The sequence below is a fragment of the Carassius auratus genome, unplaced genomic scaffold, assembly GCF_003368295.1.
Source record: "Carassius auratus strain Wakin unplaced genomic scaffold, ASM336829v1 scaf_tig00214203, whole genome shotgun sequence".
Lineage (NCBI taxonomy): Eukaryota > Metazoa > Chordata > Actinopteri > Cypriniformes > Cyprinidae > Carassius > Carassius auratus.
The window spans coordinates 218,470-236,573 of record NW_020527556.1 but is presented as its reverse complement, the minus strand read 5'-3'; the positions used below and the strand labels follow the sequence as shown (position 1 = coordinate 236,573).

Sequence of the window (18,104 nt, the reverse complement as noted above, 5' to 3'; positions counted from 1 at the left end):
TCACACCCTTCTTTGATCATATTTACCTATGGCCAATATTTTTGGCCATGACTGAACATGAACCACATGTTTTCAACTAGTGTTGGGCGAGATGGCCATTTTTCAGATCGTCATATCGTCAGTCCGTGATATCAACGATACACGATATTATCGTGCATGGGTGGAGCAAGAGAGAGACTCTTTTGTTCTTATCAAAGCATAAGTGTTTGGTGTTTTAAATCATGCAGGTGCACGAGAGAGAGTCTATGGAATCACGAATAATCAAAAAATATACTTTCAAACATACTGATAAACTAACGTTAAATATAAAAATACTGTATTTAAAACAGCTGGTTCATATATAGTCTAAATATTCTGCAAAATCAGTCGATGGTGAAAATGAATGGTATAGTTTATTTGAAGTTCAACACTAAGATTGGGCATAAACGAACACGTTAAATATAAAGTATTCAAAACAGGTAAGTTCATATATTTAGAGTAAATTTGAATTGAACTGCTGCATCAGTCACAAAGCGCTCCGGACCGAGCGCCTCATGACGAGACCAACACACCACCACAGAAACAAGAATGAGATGCATCTAACATAACTGTGTCATTAAACTCGGTTAGTGAGGGATTGATTAAAATATTGCTCATATAATACAAAATATTGCATTGTTTGAGAAGAGTATGTTGCCGTGTACCAGCCATTAAATGTGTGGGACACCAACTCCTCATTTTCTATCGCTTTCATTTCATGGATTTAACGAGTTATCCAAATCAAAGCATTACAACTTCACTGACTAACGTTACTGGCTCTAATCCTCTTTTGCGCGCGCTGTGTGTGTGTGAAATACGGTGCTGAAGTGAAATAGCAGGGCAGTTTGATAGCCTCATTATAATAGGCCACCTAATAAAAAACTAATATATAGTAAGTTATTATTATTATAATCTAATACATTAATAGGAGAATGAGCCTAATATCGTCTTGACTATCAACATAGAAATCTTCTTACGTCGATATCTCTGACTATCATCGATACAAGATACTATATCGTCTGTCAGCACAACCCTATTTTCAACCCATTTTTGGGCCACAACACATTTCTGTCAGATTGTCAGGGAGCTCAATCTGAGAAAAGAACACGACAAATAACAAATTAGACAAAAATGTAAATAAAGCTTTTCATTTTATTAGTGTGTGCCGTGGGTGTGTGCATGAGTGAGTGTGTATAATCATGCAGGCTGCCGTTGATGTCCGCTGAGTCGCTGACTGTTAAAAATTTTACGGAGTGAAGAGGGAACCGTATTTAACCCAACAATTAGGTTATAATTAAAAATAACCCAACAACAACAAAAAATGACCCAACAAATTTTAAGAGAACCCAAAACAGTTACCCAATATGTGTAACCCAACGGTTGGGTACCGTATTTTTCGGACTATAAGTCGCACCTGAGTATAAGTCACATCAGTCCAAAAATACGTCATGATGAGGAAAAAAACATATACAAGTCGCACTGGACTATAAGTCACATATATTTAGAACCAAGAACCAAGAGAAAACATTACCGTCTCCAGCCACGAGAGGGTGCTCTATGTCTTCAGTGTGGACTACAGGAGCAATGAGCAGCATAGAGCGCCCTCTCGTGGCTGTAGACAGGAATGTTTTCTCTTAGTTTATTTCTCTTGGTTCATGTCAAATTAATTTTGATAAATAAGTCGCACCTGACTGTAAGTCGCAGGACCAACTAAACTATGAAAAAAAGTGCAACTTATAGTCTGGAAAATACGGTAAATAAAATAAAAAAAAACTATGTTTTTTAGTACCAATTAAGTATAAAAACAGTACAAATATATTTCTAACAGTCAGAGGGCCCATGCTTGGACCATTTACTCCCCAAACAAAGGTACAATCAAAGTGTATGAAACACTCACCCAAAATAAAACATAGCAAGATAATCGTTTTCATGAGTTGTTGGTTATTTGGAAGAGATGCACAAAATAACCAAATATATTTAAAAGCTCACACATCTTTACTGACTAGTTCTGAACAGTACACATTTTAATGATTATTCAGAGCATCAAGATAATAACAAGAGATGCATGTATCAGGCCCAAACAAACTACAAACAACCACACTACAAACAATACAAAACAAAAATTCTATAATAAACAGAAAAGATTAATTCATTCTTTACCTGGGTCTACAGTCTGTGATTACCTCACCTCTTGTCTGTTAAGTCTTCAGGTTTAAGTCATTTCTTAATCACGTGACAGACCCATGCGCTAAACCAATGGGATTTTCCTTAGTTGTCAGTTATGTTTAGGAATATTAATGTTAGTAAAGCACTTTTGAGGATGAGTAGAAAAAATTTATGACAGACAACAGATATAATCACTATTAATTCACATTATGTAAAACAAAGTGTTTGTTTGATATATTTGCATTATTAAGTGATATAAATGTATGGTTTTCATTGTTTCAGAAGTAGATTTGGGGGTTTGATGTTACACAAAATAACCATTTGGTTCAGACTACCTTTGTCCTATTTTAACATTTCTCTATTTCTGTAGAGCTGGACATTTTAATAATGATCAAATGAGAATGAAGAGAATGAAAACCAACCTGTTTGTTCCTCAGTATCTTCATGTTTGACTCTGAATGTGTCTTCAATCTTCACGTCTTCACTCTCCTCTTTAATAAACTCCATCTTTATAAAAGTGTGTGTCTCTGTGTCTTCATGTTTGACTCTGAATGTGTCTTCAATCTTCACGTCTTCTTTAATAAACTCCAACTTTATAACAGTGTGTGTCTCTGTGTCTTCATGTTTGACTCTGAATCTTTCTTCAATCTTCATGTCTTCTCTCTCCTCTTTAATAAACTCCATTTTTATAACAGTGTGTGTCTCAGTCTCTTCAGCTGGAGTTTTTCTGTGTCTTTGAATACTGTCCTGTTTAAGATGAACAGAAAGAAGAATAAACTCAATCTAAATCTCTGGGTGCGTCTCAATCTGATCCCTAGTTCAGTAGTCAGCGCACTAGTAAGGGATTCACTCAAAGAGTCACGGTTACAGAACTTAAATCACCCGATGAATAAAAAAACAAAAACAAAATAGCAAATTTAGGGACACAAAATAAAATATTTCTAATAAACCTTACTATTGAACTTACCTAGTTCCTAAAATAGGCTTCCTGACAATATTCATATTTATAATAAGATTATATTTGGTGTTTACTGATTTGTAAATTATATTTAACAGATTACAATGTAAATGAAATTTTTTTTTGTTGTTTTAAGCGTGCGCTGATTCGAATCACTGAATCATTTTAAGAATCATTTGATTCAATTGACTCGGATCTTCAAAAAGCTCAGTTTCTCCATCACTACTCGATGATGAACTGATTCAGATTGAGAGAAAGATGAGACACAACTTTTCTGTTATGCTGTGTTCACACCAAACGCGAATAGAGCGTCTGGCGCGAATGATTTCAAAGTTAAATCAATGCAAAGGCGTGTTTACGCGCGTCTGGAGGTCTCGCGGCAGGAATGAGGCGTTTAGCGTGTCTATTTCGCGCGAATGACGCAAATTGACGTGAGAATGGTGCTTTGTGCATTTAAGCGTTTGACGCAAATTCGCGCCTGCTGCCAGAGTTGAAATTTTTTTACTTTGCCGTTTAATTCAAAGTTAATTCGAAGTTCATTTTAAATAGAGCATCAAATACGTGTCTACCACGTCTAGTTTGCCACTTGACTATTTTGAGATCATTCGCGCGTGAAATGAACTTCACAACAGACGCAAATCCGCGTCATGGGGGGGGGGCTTCTGCCAGCTGAGTTCACGCAGCATTTTCAACCGCCATTTTATTCGGATTATTTTCAAAATATAACTGTTATTGTGTCATGAAATGTATTTTTAAAAGTATTTCAAGAATGTAGTTGTTTTAAACTTAAATATGCGGTTTGTTTATAATGACAGCGTCTATTTAAAAAATGTGTTTCGCCGATCTCTGAGATGAGCTCCATGCAATCAGCGGGAGCTTCGTCATCATATATCCGCCGAGAGCAGCCTCAGCTCAGCTAGACCTTCTGACATTTGCTGCTGGCTCGGATGTCTCTTTAGTGGTTCAATATAAAATATAATTCATTTGGGATAAAGTGAAACGTTTCTTATCTTTGGCCTTTATTCAATTTATCTATTAATATGTTTTTATGTTCCTGTAGCTCAACTGGTAGAGCACTGCGCTAGCAAGCAAGCAAGCACAAGGTTGTGTGTTCGATTCCCCGGGAACACATGATATGTAAAAAAAAATTGATAGCCTGAATGCACTGTAAGTCGCTTTGGATAAAAGCGTCTGCTAAATGCATAAATTTATATATATATATTTATATATATATATATATATATATATATATATATATATATTTATATATATATATATATATATATATATATATATATATATATATATATATTAGGGGTGTAACGGTTCACAAAATTCACGGTTCGGTTCGATACGATACACTGATGTCACGGTTCGGTTCGGTTCGGTTCGATACGTTTTAGATACAGCAAAATGTAAAAACATCTCAACTTTTCAGAATGCCGCAAGCGCACCGCGGGTCATGTGACAAGAACCAACCAATCAGCTTCATCCTTTCCCGTAACAACGTTGAGAGCTCAGCCAAGATGAAGGAACAGCTGATCATAGTTGTATATGGATTGCAATTTTGAAATAAATTCAGTAGCAGAGCTACTGCAAGCGATTTTTAGAGCTGCAAATCCATTTATCCTTCGCTGAAATTTCCGCGTCTCATGGAGAGAGCACGTCATTGTTGCTTAGCAAAGACAGACGCCTCATGAGCGCATCTGCCCGAGCGCTTTGGAAAGGAGGAGAAAGACGCGCTTAGCGTTTTCCATGCGTTTTTAGGCACGATATGTGAACGGCCCCTAAGGCGCTCGCTCACTCAGCACGCGCTGAAGGCTCGTTGCAAAATGTCTAATGCATTTAACAGACCAGAAATATAAGATCCTAAAATAACCAACAGGTCTGGTGTTTGGGTTGGATTCCCTGTAAGCTATAGTGTCTAAATGCTGCAGGGATAGTTTGCTGCGTGCATGTTTCTCCTTTTTTTCGTCTTTTCCCAGATAGTACTGACGCATATATCCCAGATATTCCCGCTGGTTTTTTTTTTTTTTTTTTTTTGTAATCCCGCTGGTGTACCCTGTCATGTTGCAGATGCGACATACCGTTGTTTTTTTATCCACCACTCTCTTGCCATCACCATTATAGCTTAAAGGGAATCCAAAGTGCACCCAAACACCAGACCTGTTGGTTATTGGAGGATCTTCTCATTTCTAGTCTGTTAAACGCATTGGCTATTTTGCAACGAGCCTTCAGCGTGTACTGAGTGAGCGAGCGCCTGCTGAGTAGCCTAACATAAACATATAAGATGGTGTTTTTTTCTTCTTCGGGAGTGTCAGGGGCGTTGCCTGTTACGTTGTTTGGGTTATTGGGCTACCTTGTTGAACGCATATCATTATATTTCTTTCTCTCTCTCTTTTTTTTTTTCAAATATAATTAATTACTCCAACGAACCGTTCGGTATACATAATGCGTACCGCGTACCGAACCGAAAGCGTCGTACCGAACGGTTCAATACGAATACGCGTATCGTTACACCCCTAATATATATATATATATATATATATATATATATATATATATATATATATATATATATATATATATATGTCCTTTTTATTCCTGTCTCTATAGAAATATGAACTTTTGTCATATAGCTCCGGTTGACTGCTCACTGACAACATCAGTCGTTCCTCCTTGTCGCGTCTTCTGCGTGCGCTTACCGCCCCCACAGAGTTCAGCGTTGCCCTTCATATACAACGCGATTTGCGCTGTGCTGCGCTATGGCGTAGGCGGAGTTTTAAAAACTTTTAGCGGGAGCTCTTTCATGCTGTGTTCACACCAAACGCGAATAGAGCGTCAAATTCGCGTCTACCGCGCTTAGTTTGCCGCTTGACCATTTTGAGTGCATTCACGTGAAAAACAATCGCTTGAAGCGAAATTGACGCGCGTTCGAGGCGAAATCCGCTTCTAGTGGGAGGGGCAAGTGCTAGCGGTTGTCTGTTTGCAAGATGGCTGATGTTGATCAAGTATTCATCAAGAAAGTTACCGCTTTATATTTGCTCTGGAGAGCAGAACAGCGGCGTAGGGGTCAGCGTCACCGTACTTGGGTCCACCAGACCCTCCGGAGGCGTTCCCAGTTTGGTGAGTTTCATCATTTGCTGCAGGAGCTGTGCCTGGATGACGGCCGCTTTCAGCGGTACTTCCGCCTGTCTCGCGCCCAATTTGATGCCCTGTTGTCCCGCGTCGGAACGAGGATCACTCTCCGGGACACCAACTACAGGCGCTCTATAACAGCTGCGGAGCACCTGTCCATCGGTCTTCGGTTAGTAAATGTGTAACGTCATACGCGCGAATGAGGCAAATTTGCATCTTCCGTGCCACGCTTCACGCCCCATTCGCGCCGCGTAAACGCGCCTTTGCATTGACTTAACATTGAAATCATTCGCACCAGACGCTCTATTCGCGTTTGGTGTGAACACAGCATCATAGTCTGTTGTTCCTCCTTTCGGTCAGCAGCAAAAATGTATCTGTCCCGTTCTAAGAAGCAAGCGATAGAGCTAGTCCTGCTGATGAGAATTAAGAGAGAAGCAAGGAAGAAGAGGCTGTGGGTACGACCTCAAACTTGTATCGTACAGCTCAGGAAATTCTGACACACACAGTACTAGCCGTTCATCCATTTTGATTTCCGTGCTTGTTTGGATCCCCCGATTCTATTGGTCGCGCTGGTAATTGTCACAGAGCACAGTGGCAAAAGTTACACTGCTGTGTAAAAAACTGCTCCAGTGTCTCACACGATTGTCGTGGAAACCGTAGGAGCCATCTTTTACAGTTTTTTCATTTCCCTACATGCAAAAAGCATGAGGGAGAGCATGTCTCCGATGTGACAAAGAGACATCGGATTTCTTGGGTGGCAGCAATTAGAAGAAAGGACATTACTTTCGACCGCATCTCCGAGTCGATGAGAGTGTGTTCTCTGCATTTTCATTCGGGTAAGTTCTCTAAAAATTGGTGTCCTTAAAGGTTGGATTTTTTTAAATTAAGGCAATTAGATCAATTTCCAAAAGATGAATTTTTTTATTCCTTTTTTTAGTAAACTTTAGCATGGGTCTATTAACTTATGCTTAGCACTGTATCTACCAAACTGTTGTTTCTTTGAAAATACTTGATGGCCAACCATCAGTGTTGTTGTTTTTAACAAAACTAGTTGAGATTCTGTTCATGACATTATGCTTGCTTGTCGGTGAAATGATCTCGCAGTAATGTGTTTGCCCCACACAGTGGTTCTCTACACTAACTTTCCCCACTCTGGAGGACATCACAAAGATGCATTGTTCCCTCATGTCCTTAGCCTTTTTTCTGCAAGATGTTTTAATGTAATGAGTTATCCAGCTTAAAGCTTTGATTCATTTTATGAGTTTTCTTAATCAAATTATTATGTTCTAGGTAAACCATCATATGAGATGTTGGAGAACCACCCTGACTGGAAACCATCTTTGCGGTTAGGCCACAGTGAAGTTAAGCAAACAGATGAAGTGAGATTTCTGCGACAAGTAAATCGCAGGACCCAGCACCAGGAGCAGCCGCCATCCCCGGGACAGCACCAGGTGCAGCTGCCATCCCCGGCACAGCACAAGGTGCAGCCGCCATCCCCGGGACAGCACCAGGTGCAGCCGCCATCCCCGGCACAGCACAAGGTGCAGCCATCATCCCCGGGACAACACCAGGAGCAGCCGCCATCCCCGGCACAGCACCAGGAGCAACCATCATCCCCGGCACAACACCAGGAGCAGCCGCCATCCCCGGCACAGCACCAGGAGCAGCCATCATCCCCGGGACAACACCAGGAGCAGCCGCCATCCCCGTCACAGCACCAGGAGCAGCCGCCATCCCCGGGACAACACTAGGAGCAGCCGCCATCCCCGGGACAACACCAGGAGCAGCCGCCATCCCCGGCACAACACCAGGAGCAGCCGCCATCCCCGGCACAGGAATGTGCACTCTGCTCATCTAGACGGGATGTTATCAACAGTCTTTTGGAGGAAATCAAAAAGCTGAAGGAGGAGCTTGAAGAGTACCAGATGAATGAGAACTTTCTGAGTGGTGATGATAACAGAGTGAAGTACTACACGGGACTTCCGACCTATCTAATGTTTCAGACACTTCTGCTCAGTTTCACGCCTTATCTGCCTCAAGTTAGTTTGAAGAAGCTCTCACCCTTTTCAGCTTGTCCTGATGACTCTTATGCGCCTTAGACTAGACCTGCCAATACAGCACCTCGGCCGTCTGTTTCGGGTGCATAGGACAACAGCCAGTGATGCCTTTCACCATACTCTTAGTGTGATGTACTCACAGCTGTCTCCATTGGTGTACTGGCCAAGCAGAGAAAGTTTATTGACCAGTATGCCACACCAGTTTGTGGAATCGTTTGGAAAACATGTGGCTACAATTGTGGACTGTTTTGAGGTTTTTATTGAAAAACCCTCAAATGTACTTGCAAGGGCACAGACTTTTTCTCAGTATAAACATGCATACACCATGAAATATCTAATTGTGATTACAACCCAGGGTGTAATTTCTTTCATATCCTGAGGGTGGGGTGGGCGCGCTAGTGACAAACACATAACAGAGCAAAGTGGTTTCCTCAACAAACTGTTGCCAGGTGACATTGTGCTGGCAAATAGAGGATTTAATATCAGGGAAAGTGTGGGTATGATGTGTGCTGAGGTTAAGGTACCTACTTTCACAAGGGGTCATGCACAGCTGGAGGCAAAAGATGTGGAGGAGACTAGGGCCATAGCACATCTCAGGATTCATGTGGAGAGGGTGATCAGTGTTGTGCGGAATAAATTTAAATTCCTACACTCAACTGTACCTGTGAACATGCTTCTCAAATGTGAAGGTGAAAACATAATGGCGTTGGACAAGATTTTCACTGTTTGCTGTGCCTTGGTAAATATGTGCAAAAGTGTTGTCTGAGTGCAGACTTTGTTTAAAATAAAGTGTAATCTAATCTACTATGAAATTACTGTAAATTTGAAATAAACTCTTTGAACACCTTTATATGATAACAGTATTTATTGAGAACTCACAATGAACAGTGTATGAATGTTTTCACAATATGCTCTTAATAAATCACAATAAAAAGTGCATTAATGTAAACAAAAAGTGCATTAATGTAAACAATAAAAAGTGCATTAATGTAATGTGCATCAAACATTAATCAGCACAAGAAGGGCAAAACCAAGGAGTATCAGCAGAAGGGGTGTCCACAAGCCCCACACAATGGAAGTGATACCACTGTACTGTACAGTTCTCGTTGTCACATGCCACCATTTGACCTTTCTCTGATCCAGCACAGAGACACCACACTGACTTATTTCTCTTTGGTGCTTTGTCTTTTTTGGCAGGCTGCTTTCTTGGTGTCTTAACATGCACTTCCAGTGGCTGTTGTTGCTGTAGCACACTGGGGCCAAACGATGCTTGGGAGGTAGGTGGTAGTGTGAAATATTGCACCACGAGTTCAGGGAGAGTCACCTTCAGGAAGAACTCCTGTGCCTTCTGAAGCCGTGCCTTCCAAAAAAAGGTGTCTGGAGTACACAGTCCTTTAGTGTCCACACTACAAAGTCACAGTATGCACTGCTGGTTACAAAAAGTGGAGTCTGGACCTGGCTGTAGTACTGGTGGTTCTTCTTGAGGTGCACCTGACCATCAACCACATGCAGGCAGAAATTGCGGTCATCTGATGCACATGCATCAAGGACTGTGTAGTCCTTGTACTTAGCTGAGCATTTTATTTCAATGCAGCCCTTTCCACAACAGGTGCAACTCACAATGGCATCTGGTGATGCTCCTACTTGTGGGAAGGCCGGGTTGACAAAAAACCCACAAGTTTGCACTTGTTGATTTCTGTGCTGTTCTTTTGTGTGGGTGGTGTATGCCTGCCTCGCTGTCTCCTCCTGTTTGATACCCCAACTGGTGGCGGCTGTTCCTGGCCCGCGCGTAGGGTAACAAACCCTCTTTATGGTGGAGAGCTGGTGAGCTGATGTCTGTTGCATAGACACTGTGCATTGAGGAGGCCATGATTCTGCTTGCCCGTGCTGCAAACCAAAGTGAAGAGGTGTGCTGTCCCCTCGTCCTTCTCTCAATCTGCATTGCCTGTTCCTCTGACACATCAGCGATGTTTCTTATGGCCTGGCAGTGCTTCTGCAGCGCTGACAGGTCACTCCTATCAAGGCTAGTGCCACGAACATTTGCCAGAGACTGTAAGCTTCTGATGGGCAGAACAGGGTCTCGAAATTCCTCACAGTATTCTGGCAGCACACTCAAAATGGCTGATCTTGTGCCTGTGTTATGGAGATCCCTGTAGAATGTTTCCAGCTCTTCCGGTGTTGGTGTTTTTTTTGTTGTTTTGGCTACACGTGTTCTCAACGCAGGACTGGTGTGGGTCTCACCATCAATGCGTCTGTTTAGAGACATGCGTGTGGCAGCAGCAGATGTTAAGTCGATGCTGTGGCCAACCTCTGGATGGACTTTGTCGATGCTGCTTGGCAGGATCCAGTAGGCCGGTTCATCAGTGACTGTGGCCTTTTCCTTCAACCGGACACAGGCATCAACCATAAAGAGCAGGGCTCCAACATGGGTGCATGACTCAGCTACACCAGCCATGCATGTGCAGTGGGCTGAACACACTTGTCCCGATGGTGTAAGGATGACCCATGGTGTGAGAGGAGGCTCGATGAGCCGCCTTGAATGCATGACCTGTTAAATACAAGAGGTATATTACAAAGGTCACATTTTTTTTTCAAGTTACACACTTCACATTTCCATTTGTCTGCAGCCTTGCCTGGATCACATATACGCCTTGCACTCTCGCCCTTAATGCACTCAAGTCCCCACACACAAACCTACAACATTACACACCCCACATTAAAACTCATTAACATACAAAATAATATTCACCTAATATTCAACAATATTTTTTGATCTGCCTGCATTGACACTAGAGGTGTAACGATACCCTCATGAAACGATTCAATAGCCTACATATCACGATACTGAACTCACGATATGATAGTATTGCGATACTCCAAGACATATGATAAAAGTTGATTCGGTATTAAATTGTGTGTGTAAATGAATAGGCTTGGACTTGGTGCTGGAAACCCAACACACAGGACAATAGAGACACCATAATAACAATATTCATGATTATGAAGCTGAAAATACAGAATTATTTTAGATGAATATGCTTGCACTCTGTCAGTGACTAAATATATTTAAAATAATGTACAGTAGGCCACTTTTTACTGGTAACATCAGACATACTGCATGCAGGACCCACAGATATTCCCCTATTGCATTATTATACATTATATGCAACGTTTATATATAGTAGTAAATCTGTAAACTTGATTTTTTTCCCCTCACACAGTAATTTTCATTTTGGGTGAACTATACACACTAGCTGCTACATATTGTCACTATCCACAATATATATTGTTGCATTTTTGTATTGCGATATATTGTGACACGATATTGTTACACCCCCAATTGACACGATTTCATTTGAACTGAATGCCATCACTGTTTGATCCAGAGCTGTTGTAAGTTACAGCAGAAACAAACTTTGTTATTTTACTGTTATTATTATATTATTAATCTGCTTTGATACAATCTGGATTGTAAAAAGCACTATATAATTAAAAGTGACTTGACTTGACAAAAGGTGAGGCAACTTACCTTTGCCAGTACAACGGTGTTTTCACAGTTTGGGGGCTTGTAGATGACCAAGTCGCGCACCCAGCCGCAGCAGAATGTCTCGTAACTTTCCAATGATTTCAACAAAAGTTTGTTTGACTGTTTTCATATGCCCCCGAAACTTCTGCCGATAAGCCTCTGGGACCAACTCATATGCCCGCAAAACAGCAGATTTTACGGTTTCATAGTCAAGGGAACCTTCAATAGGTAAGGCCGAGCAAACCTCTTGAGCTTTCCCTGTTAGACTGCATTGCAACAACAAAGCCCACATCTCTTTTGGCCATTTTAGTTTACTAGCAATTCTCTCAAATGCAACAAAGTAAGAATCGACTTCAGCCTCCCTAAATGGAGGTACCAGTCTAATATACCTACTAACGTCAAATGAATCACTCGCAGTAGATCTAGAAAAATCTTCAGTTACAGTGCTATTTACAGGTGAGGATATGGAACTACCCCGAATACGTGGAACTGGAATTGGCCTTTGGGCCAACCGCTCAGATTCCAAATCCAATTTACGGATCTCAATATCTCTTTCCGCCTGTTTTTCTAATATACGAAACCTAATCATCTCCGCCTCGCATTCTTGCGTCTTAATTAAAAGATCCATCTCTTTCAATTTTAAAGCAATCTTTGGGTCCTGAGGCCCAGAATCAAAATTTGGACTTGCCTCTTTAGGATCCACTGCCAACTCATCCTCATCACCAGATTGTCTAGGTAAAATACCTGCAGTTGTCAATTTCTCCTCAAGATCTTGTTTAAGCACTCGTTTAGTGGCCTCCCTCTCAATCTGAATATTGAAGAATTCCGCAATTAAAACCAAATCTTTTTTTCTACATTTATTAAAGACTTCGATCGTGGGCATGAGAGTAAACGCTGTTAAATCGAATTCCATTATTTCTACGTTTCCCTTCTTTACTCCTTCCCCACCCACAAATGAAAACAGTCAAAACGTTAGAGGAAGAGAGAAAAACTCACCATACACAAACCGCGACCCATCGAATCACGATCGTCCAAACAGACTTCAGTCTTGGACAAACAGAGCAAAACTTCCAATTTGCGATCCGAAAAATTAACGAACTCACTTCTCAAAAAAAAAAAAAAGACGAGCCCCCACTTGTTACGAACCTCACTGTTAGTCTAGGGGTTAAATGACGTCGTAACAAAATGTAAATAAATAAAAAGTCTGACGGTCACATCAATCCCCTGATCCAGAAAAGCACAGACACTAAATTAAGCAAATAACTTAATTTATTAATAACAAGAGGAAGCAAATCTTCAGGAGAGGGCCAGGCCAACATAACAAACAAAAAACCCTCTAGCTAAACACAGAAACTCTAAATAACCTTAACTAAAAAGAAAGAAAAATAAATGACAGAGTCTTACCTATCTCCCTGTCTACCATAAACATAAGCAATATTATATATTCAAAACAAATGGCACCCTCTCCCTACCGCTTCCTAACAAAGACAAACAAAGGTATTTACATAAATTAGAAAATAACACAAAAGAATCATAAACACACCCACCATAACGTTCACACACTCTCTCATAGTTTGTAATTGACAAGTTCATTCACAAAGTTTAAGAGGTAATAAAGACCACACTTGGTCCCACTGAGATACACCAAATAACACCAATCTGGATCAGGACAAAGAGTGAGCGCGTAGCCGTCAGCCCTTCAGCATTATTTCTTTGCCATCTTATACACCTTGGATCTCTGTAGCATTCACTCAGTACTGATGAATGATGGACATCAGCTGGAATCCAATTAGCGATCTATAGTGGAGAGAGAGACAGAAAGAGCAAGAGAAGAAAACATGCAATGCCGAACTTGCCCAGTAGGTGAAGTCACTCTCCCAAGAGCGCACAATCCCCAAATACGTCCACAGGACGTAACACTTTTGAATTCTAGCATAGTGTAATAACTGATGCCAAAAACCAAGTAATTAACTATTTCCATGGTGCATGGTGGTAAAGAGTCTAGGTCTTTGTTCCATTCACTTGCAGGCAGCTCGTATGGGTCGACGTTTTTAATATTAGCCAGTTTCTCTAAATACCTCTGTTTGGCATTGGTAGAAAGTTTCTCCCTGTAAGGACCCTTTTCTTTTGCCGCATTCTTCTCCATTTCTTCTTAATTTCTATATGTATTTATTTATATAATTTCTCGTAATTTCTATCCGTATATCCGTTACAATTTGTATCCGTCTCTGTATCGCTCTTACGCTGTTGCCCCTGGCAACCGATAGCGTATCCTCCCAAAATGGCGGACGGGCTCAATTAGTCAAGCTACCGTGACGCATCTCCTCATTCTCAATAGAAATATGAACTTTTATCATATAGTTCCGGTTGACTGCTCACTGACAACATCAGTCGTTCCTCTTTGTTGAATGAGTGGAGAAAGGTATTCCTGCACAACCGGAGGCTGCAGGAACATACTGTTGAATGAGTGACTCCTGTCCTAGCAGGCTCCTGATTGGTTAACGTGGCGCGAATTGATGCCAAAGTTCAAATTTTTCAACTGGAGCGTCAGACGCGAATTCGCGTCAAACGCTAAATGCACAAAAAGCACCATTCGCGCGTCATTCGCCTGAATTAGACGCGTGAATGAGACGAATTCGCGTCTTCCACGCCGCGCTTACCGCCCACACAGGGTTCAGGCCGGTGACACACTGGATGCGTGGCGTGAGCGCCGCGTGTCTGAAGCGTCCCAGAAGCGTGGCGGATTCTGTGTCTTTACACACCAGAAGCGTGCCTGACGCGGCGCTGGCGCGCTGCTGCTGTAGAGGGAGACCGTTGACAGACCAGGCTCATGTCTTCATTACAACAATATATACTTTTTTCTACACACCTACACCTACTGATAAAGGACACCGTCAATACTAAATAGATTATGTTTGACTGGTGCAATATTTGAAAATCGATAATTATTATTATTATTTTTTTATTACATTTATATCTGAATTTATGTCAACCTATAGACTTTCAAATATCAAAATATCAGGATTTCATATGTATTTGTGTACAAAATGAAATTTAAACACATTTTCCTATTATATTTAGCCTGGAAAAGCTTCCAACACGCACGCGTGTCGCGGTAAAAATAGGCGTCGGTTCTATTTCTAGCAAGCAAGCGTTTGCCGCGCGAGACGCGCGTCTCACGCAGGCGGTCTGTAAGCTCTAACCTGTTAACATGGGAGCCGAATTAAAAACCGACACGCCACGCGGCTGAGACGCTTGCGCCACGCATCCAGTGTGTCACCGGTCAGCGTTGCCCTTCAGATACAACGCGATTTGCGCTGTGCTGCGCTATGGCGTAGGCGGAGTTTTAACAACTTTTAGCGGGAGCTCTTTCATAGTCTGTTGTTCCTCCTTTCGGTCAGCAGCAACAATTTATCTGTCCCGTTGTAAGAAGCGAGCGATAGAGCTAGTCCTGCTGATGAGAATTAAGAGAGAAGCAAGCATGGCCACGGGAAGTGGGGGTGCTGGGGGTGCTGCAGCACCCCCTAGTGACGAGAGGGAGATTAAAAAAAATGTAGGCCTATTAAAATATTTTGCACAATTTATAAATTCCTTATGAATATTTTAGAAAATGATTTTGACACACGCAGTCTATTACGTATATTTTGGATTTTAATTTCATATTTTGAGGCCTAATCAACACAGGTTCGGAAGTTACGTTGTCGACGTCAGGCAGGCAGGTTTGGTCGCCGAGTAACGAGGTTTCCCGCTCGTTCCATGCAGAATACATTCATCTTTATTTAATACAGCGCACCTCGACATTTGGACACCTGTAACCAGGGCACCCCGCCTGCATGTAGCTCAGGTAAGAGTATGGTGCTGCCGCGCTTGTAACATTTATTTTTTTGGCAACAAGTGTGGGATCAGCTTTGACTAGCCAAGCAATTGTAAGGAGTAGCCTACACTATAGTATTCTTGTAAGGTGGTGGGGATGGAGATGGAGAGTATTATTTCGTTCGTGTGTTCTTTGCGTAATGGTTAAGGAGAACTGTTAAATAACGTTTAAATAGTCTGAGATTATTTCCTTGTGGTTTGTGTAAAAAGGTTGGAGATGGAGACAGAAAGCTTTATACTGTGCGTGTGTTTTTTGCGTAATGGATGTGGAGAACTGCTCAATAAACAAATTGCTTAAATAGTCAGAGATTATTTCCTTGTGGTGTGCGTAAAAAGATTTTGGAGTTAATAGAGTTGCGTGTGACATAAACGTGCAGTGACTCAAGCCAGCTGACCAAATCGATTGCATTGTTTTAGCGTTATTGTGAAGTTTGATTAATCTTATATTTTGTTGTAATATTATTTCTTGTATCTAAATAAGTTGCATGTATGTATAGGCTATCTGAAATTGTAATGAAAGTAATTATTTAGTTATCTTTCGATTATTAAACTATTATTTCTGCTTCTGCTTCAGATTAATAGCGCATTGCACATATCTGAGAACTGATGTCTGTGTGTTTCAGACCCTGGCTGGCTGTGCACTGAAGTGTATATGACAATAAAGTAGTAAATCTCAATGTATTTATTTTTTAAATGTATTTTAAATAGGCCTATAGGCTCATAGGTTTTTTGTCAAAAAAAAAAAAATAATTCACAGCACCTCCTGTTCAAAATTACTTCCCGCGGCCCTGGAAGCAAGGAAGAAGAGGCTGTGGGTACGACCTCAAACTTGTATCGTACAGCTCAGGAAATTCTGACACACACAGTACTAGCCGTTCATCCATTTTGATTTCCGTGCTTGTTTGGATCCCCCGATTCTATTGGTCACGCTGGTAATCGTCACAGAGCACAGCGGCAAAAGTTGAACTATTTTGAACTTAAAAAAAAAAAAACTATTTTGAACTTTGACCGCGGCGTGCGCGCAAGCACGCAAACGATGGTCGACGCAGCAACAAAACGTCCTTGCACGGTGCAAGCCATTGAGATGAATGGGTTTTATAGCGCAGCGCGTACCGCGTCCTGTGTGAAAGGCCCATCATTCGCGCCGCGAGACCTCCAGACGCGCGTAAACGCGCCTTTGCATTCACTTAACATTGAAATCATTCGCGCCAGACGCTCTATTCGCGTTTGGTGTGAACACAGCATTACTCTTGCGCTTTACAAGCTCAACATATCCTTCATTAATGATACTTAATAGAGCATGCATTACAGTAATACAGTCGGTAACAATTCATTTCAATTCAAGTTTTATATACAATTCTCTGATTTAAACAGTAAATAATTAAAATCACACACCTTTCTTCAGCCAACTCACAGACGCGCTAGCGCGCGCAGCTTTATGACGTCACATCTCTAGAGCAAAATAAAAGTCCTATTCGTGAATTGAACTAAATGAACTGCAGAGCTGCCAAAAAACCAAAACTGATCTTTATCTCCAAAATAAAGGACTGGAAAGAACTTATGAATATTTCAAACTCAGTGATTTTGTATAAAAAATTTAATTTGTGGCTGCAGAGAGCTTTAACTATTTAATTTGGTAACTGATACTGAATCTTTATGCCAGTGTATTAATCTTATTCCCTTTCAGTTTCTCCCCAAATATAAAGTCAATAAATAAAAGTTCAGCTTTATTTTGTGTTAAAGTGAATTTTGACCATCTGAATGGTCAAATCTTCTTCTTCTAAAATTTCTTGTAAAGATAGAGAAAGAGAGATCATTATTGTGTGTGTGTGAGATAGAGAGATAGAGCATGAGCGTGCGTGTGTGTGTGTGTGTGTGTGAGATAGAGAGATAGAGCATGAGCGTGCGTGTGTGTGTGCGTGTGAGAGAGAGAGAGAGAGAGAGAAAGCATGAGCGCGTGTGTGTGTGTGTGTGTGTGTGTGTGTGTGTGTGTGTGAGAGAGAGAGAGAGAGAGAGAGAGAGAGAGAAAGCATGAGCGAGTGTGTTGTGTGTATGACAAATTATTCCTTGCCCGTGTCTGTCAAGAAAAAAAGTTAGGGACACTGTATCTAAAAGCATATAACTTTGACTACATACTGTGCAAAAGTGTTAGGCTTGTTAGATTCTTCAACAAAAAAGGTATATATTTTGGTTTAGTGTGCCAGCTGTTTTATAGTCAAGGGGGTGATCATACCAAATGTGTATTTTGTTACAAAAGTAAATGAAACATGAAGAAGTTAACATGCCTTCTACGACTTCTGCAAAACACTTTACGTGAATATAGGCTATATAAACAAACTAATATATTTGTATTCACCTTTTCAGGGGG

The 18,104-nt window shown here is 41.1% G+C and overlaps 3 protein-coding genes across 9 annotated transcripts in view; 1 reads left to right on the top strand and 2 right to left on the bottom strand.

Annotated features, from left to right (window-relative positions):
- LOC113091492 (gastrula zinc finger protein XlCGF49.1-like) overlaps window positions 1-17,190 on the bottom strand; it is a 34,362-nt gene extending 17,172 nt beyond the window's left edge. For 4 of the 7 annotated variants that reach the window (XM_026257055.1, XM_026257060.1, XM_026257054.1 and 1 more), the window contains exons 1-2: window positions 17,132-17,190; window positions 2,607-2,931 (exon numbers count right to left, since the gene is read on the bottom strand). In XM_026257055.1, the coding sequence (XP_026112840.1) occupies window positions 2,607-2,868 (262 nt within the window). In that variant the 5' untranslated portion in view covers window positions 2,869-2,931; window positions 17,132-17,190. The remainder of the gene's footprint in view (window positions 1-2,606; window positions 2,932-17,131) is intronic. The other 3 variants (XM_026257061.1, XM_026257057.1, XM_026257059.1) reach the window with 2 other exon arrangements.
- LOC113091491 (mRNA decay activator protein ZFP36L3-like) lies at window positions 6,136-8,167 on the top strand. The gene is made up of 2 exons (XM_026257053.1): window positions 6,136-6,449; window positions 7,679-8,167. The coding sequence occupies exons 1-2, from the start codon at window positions 6,136-6,138 to the stop codon at window positions 8,136-8,138; spliced, it is 774 nt and encodes a 257-aa protein (XP_026112838.1). The 3' UTR covers window positions 8,139-8,167.
- Window positions 9,890-14,296, bottom strand: LOC113091493 (uncharacterized). The gene is made up of 2 exons (XM_026257062.1): window positions 11,867-14,296; window positions 9,890-10,885 (listed from the first exon to the last, which is right to left on the bottom strand). Exon 2 carries the CDS (start codon window positions 10,880-10,882, stop codon window positions 9,923-9,925), a length of 960 nt encoding a protein of 319 aa, XP_026112847.1. The 5' UTR covers window positions 10,883-10,885; window positions 11,867-14,296; the 3' UTR covers window positions 9,890-9,922.
- Window positions 17,191-18,104: the final 914 nt, after the last annotated feature.

What these genes read in the sequence shown, in the direction of transcription:
- LOC113091491 (XM_026257053.1), top strand. Translation starts at nt 6,136, where the DNA reads ATGGCTGATGTTGATCAAGTATTCATCAAGAAAGTTACCGCTTTATAT. An exon ending in CACCTGTCCATCGGTCTTCG is followed by an intron (nt 6,450 to 7,678) that starts GTTAGTAAATGT and finishes TTCTGCGACAAG; the next exon opens with TAAATCGCAGGACCCAGCAC.
- LOC113091493 (XM_026257062.1), bottom strand. Translation starts at nt 10,882, where the DNA reads ATGCATTCAAGGCGGCTCATCGAGCCTCCTCTCACACCATGGGTCATC.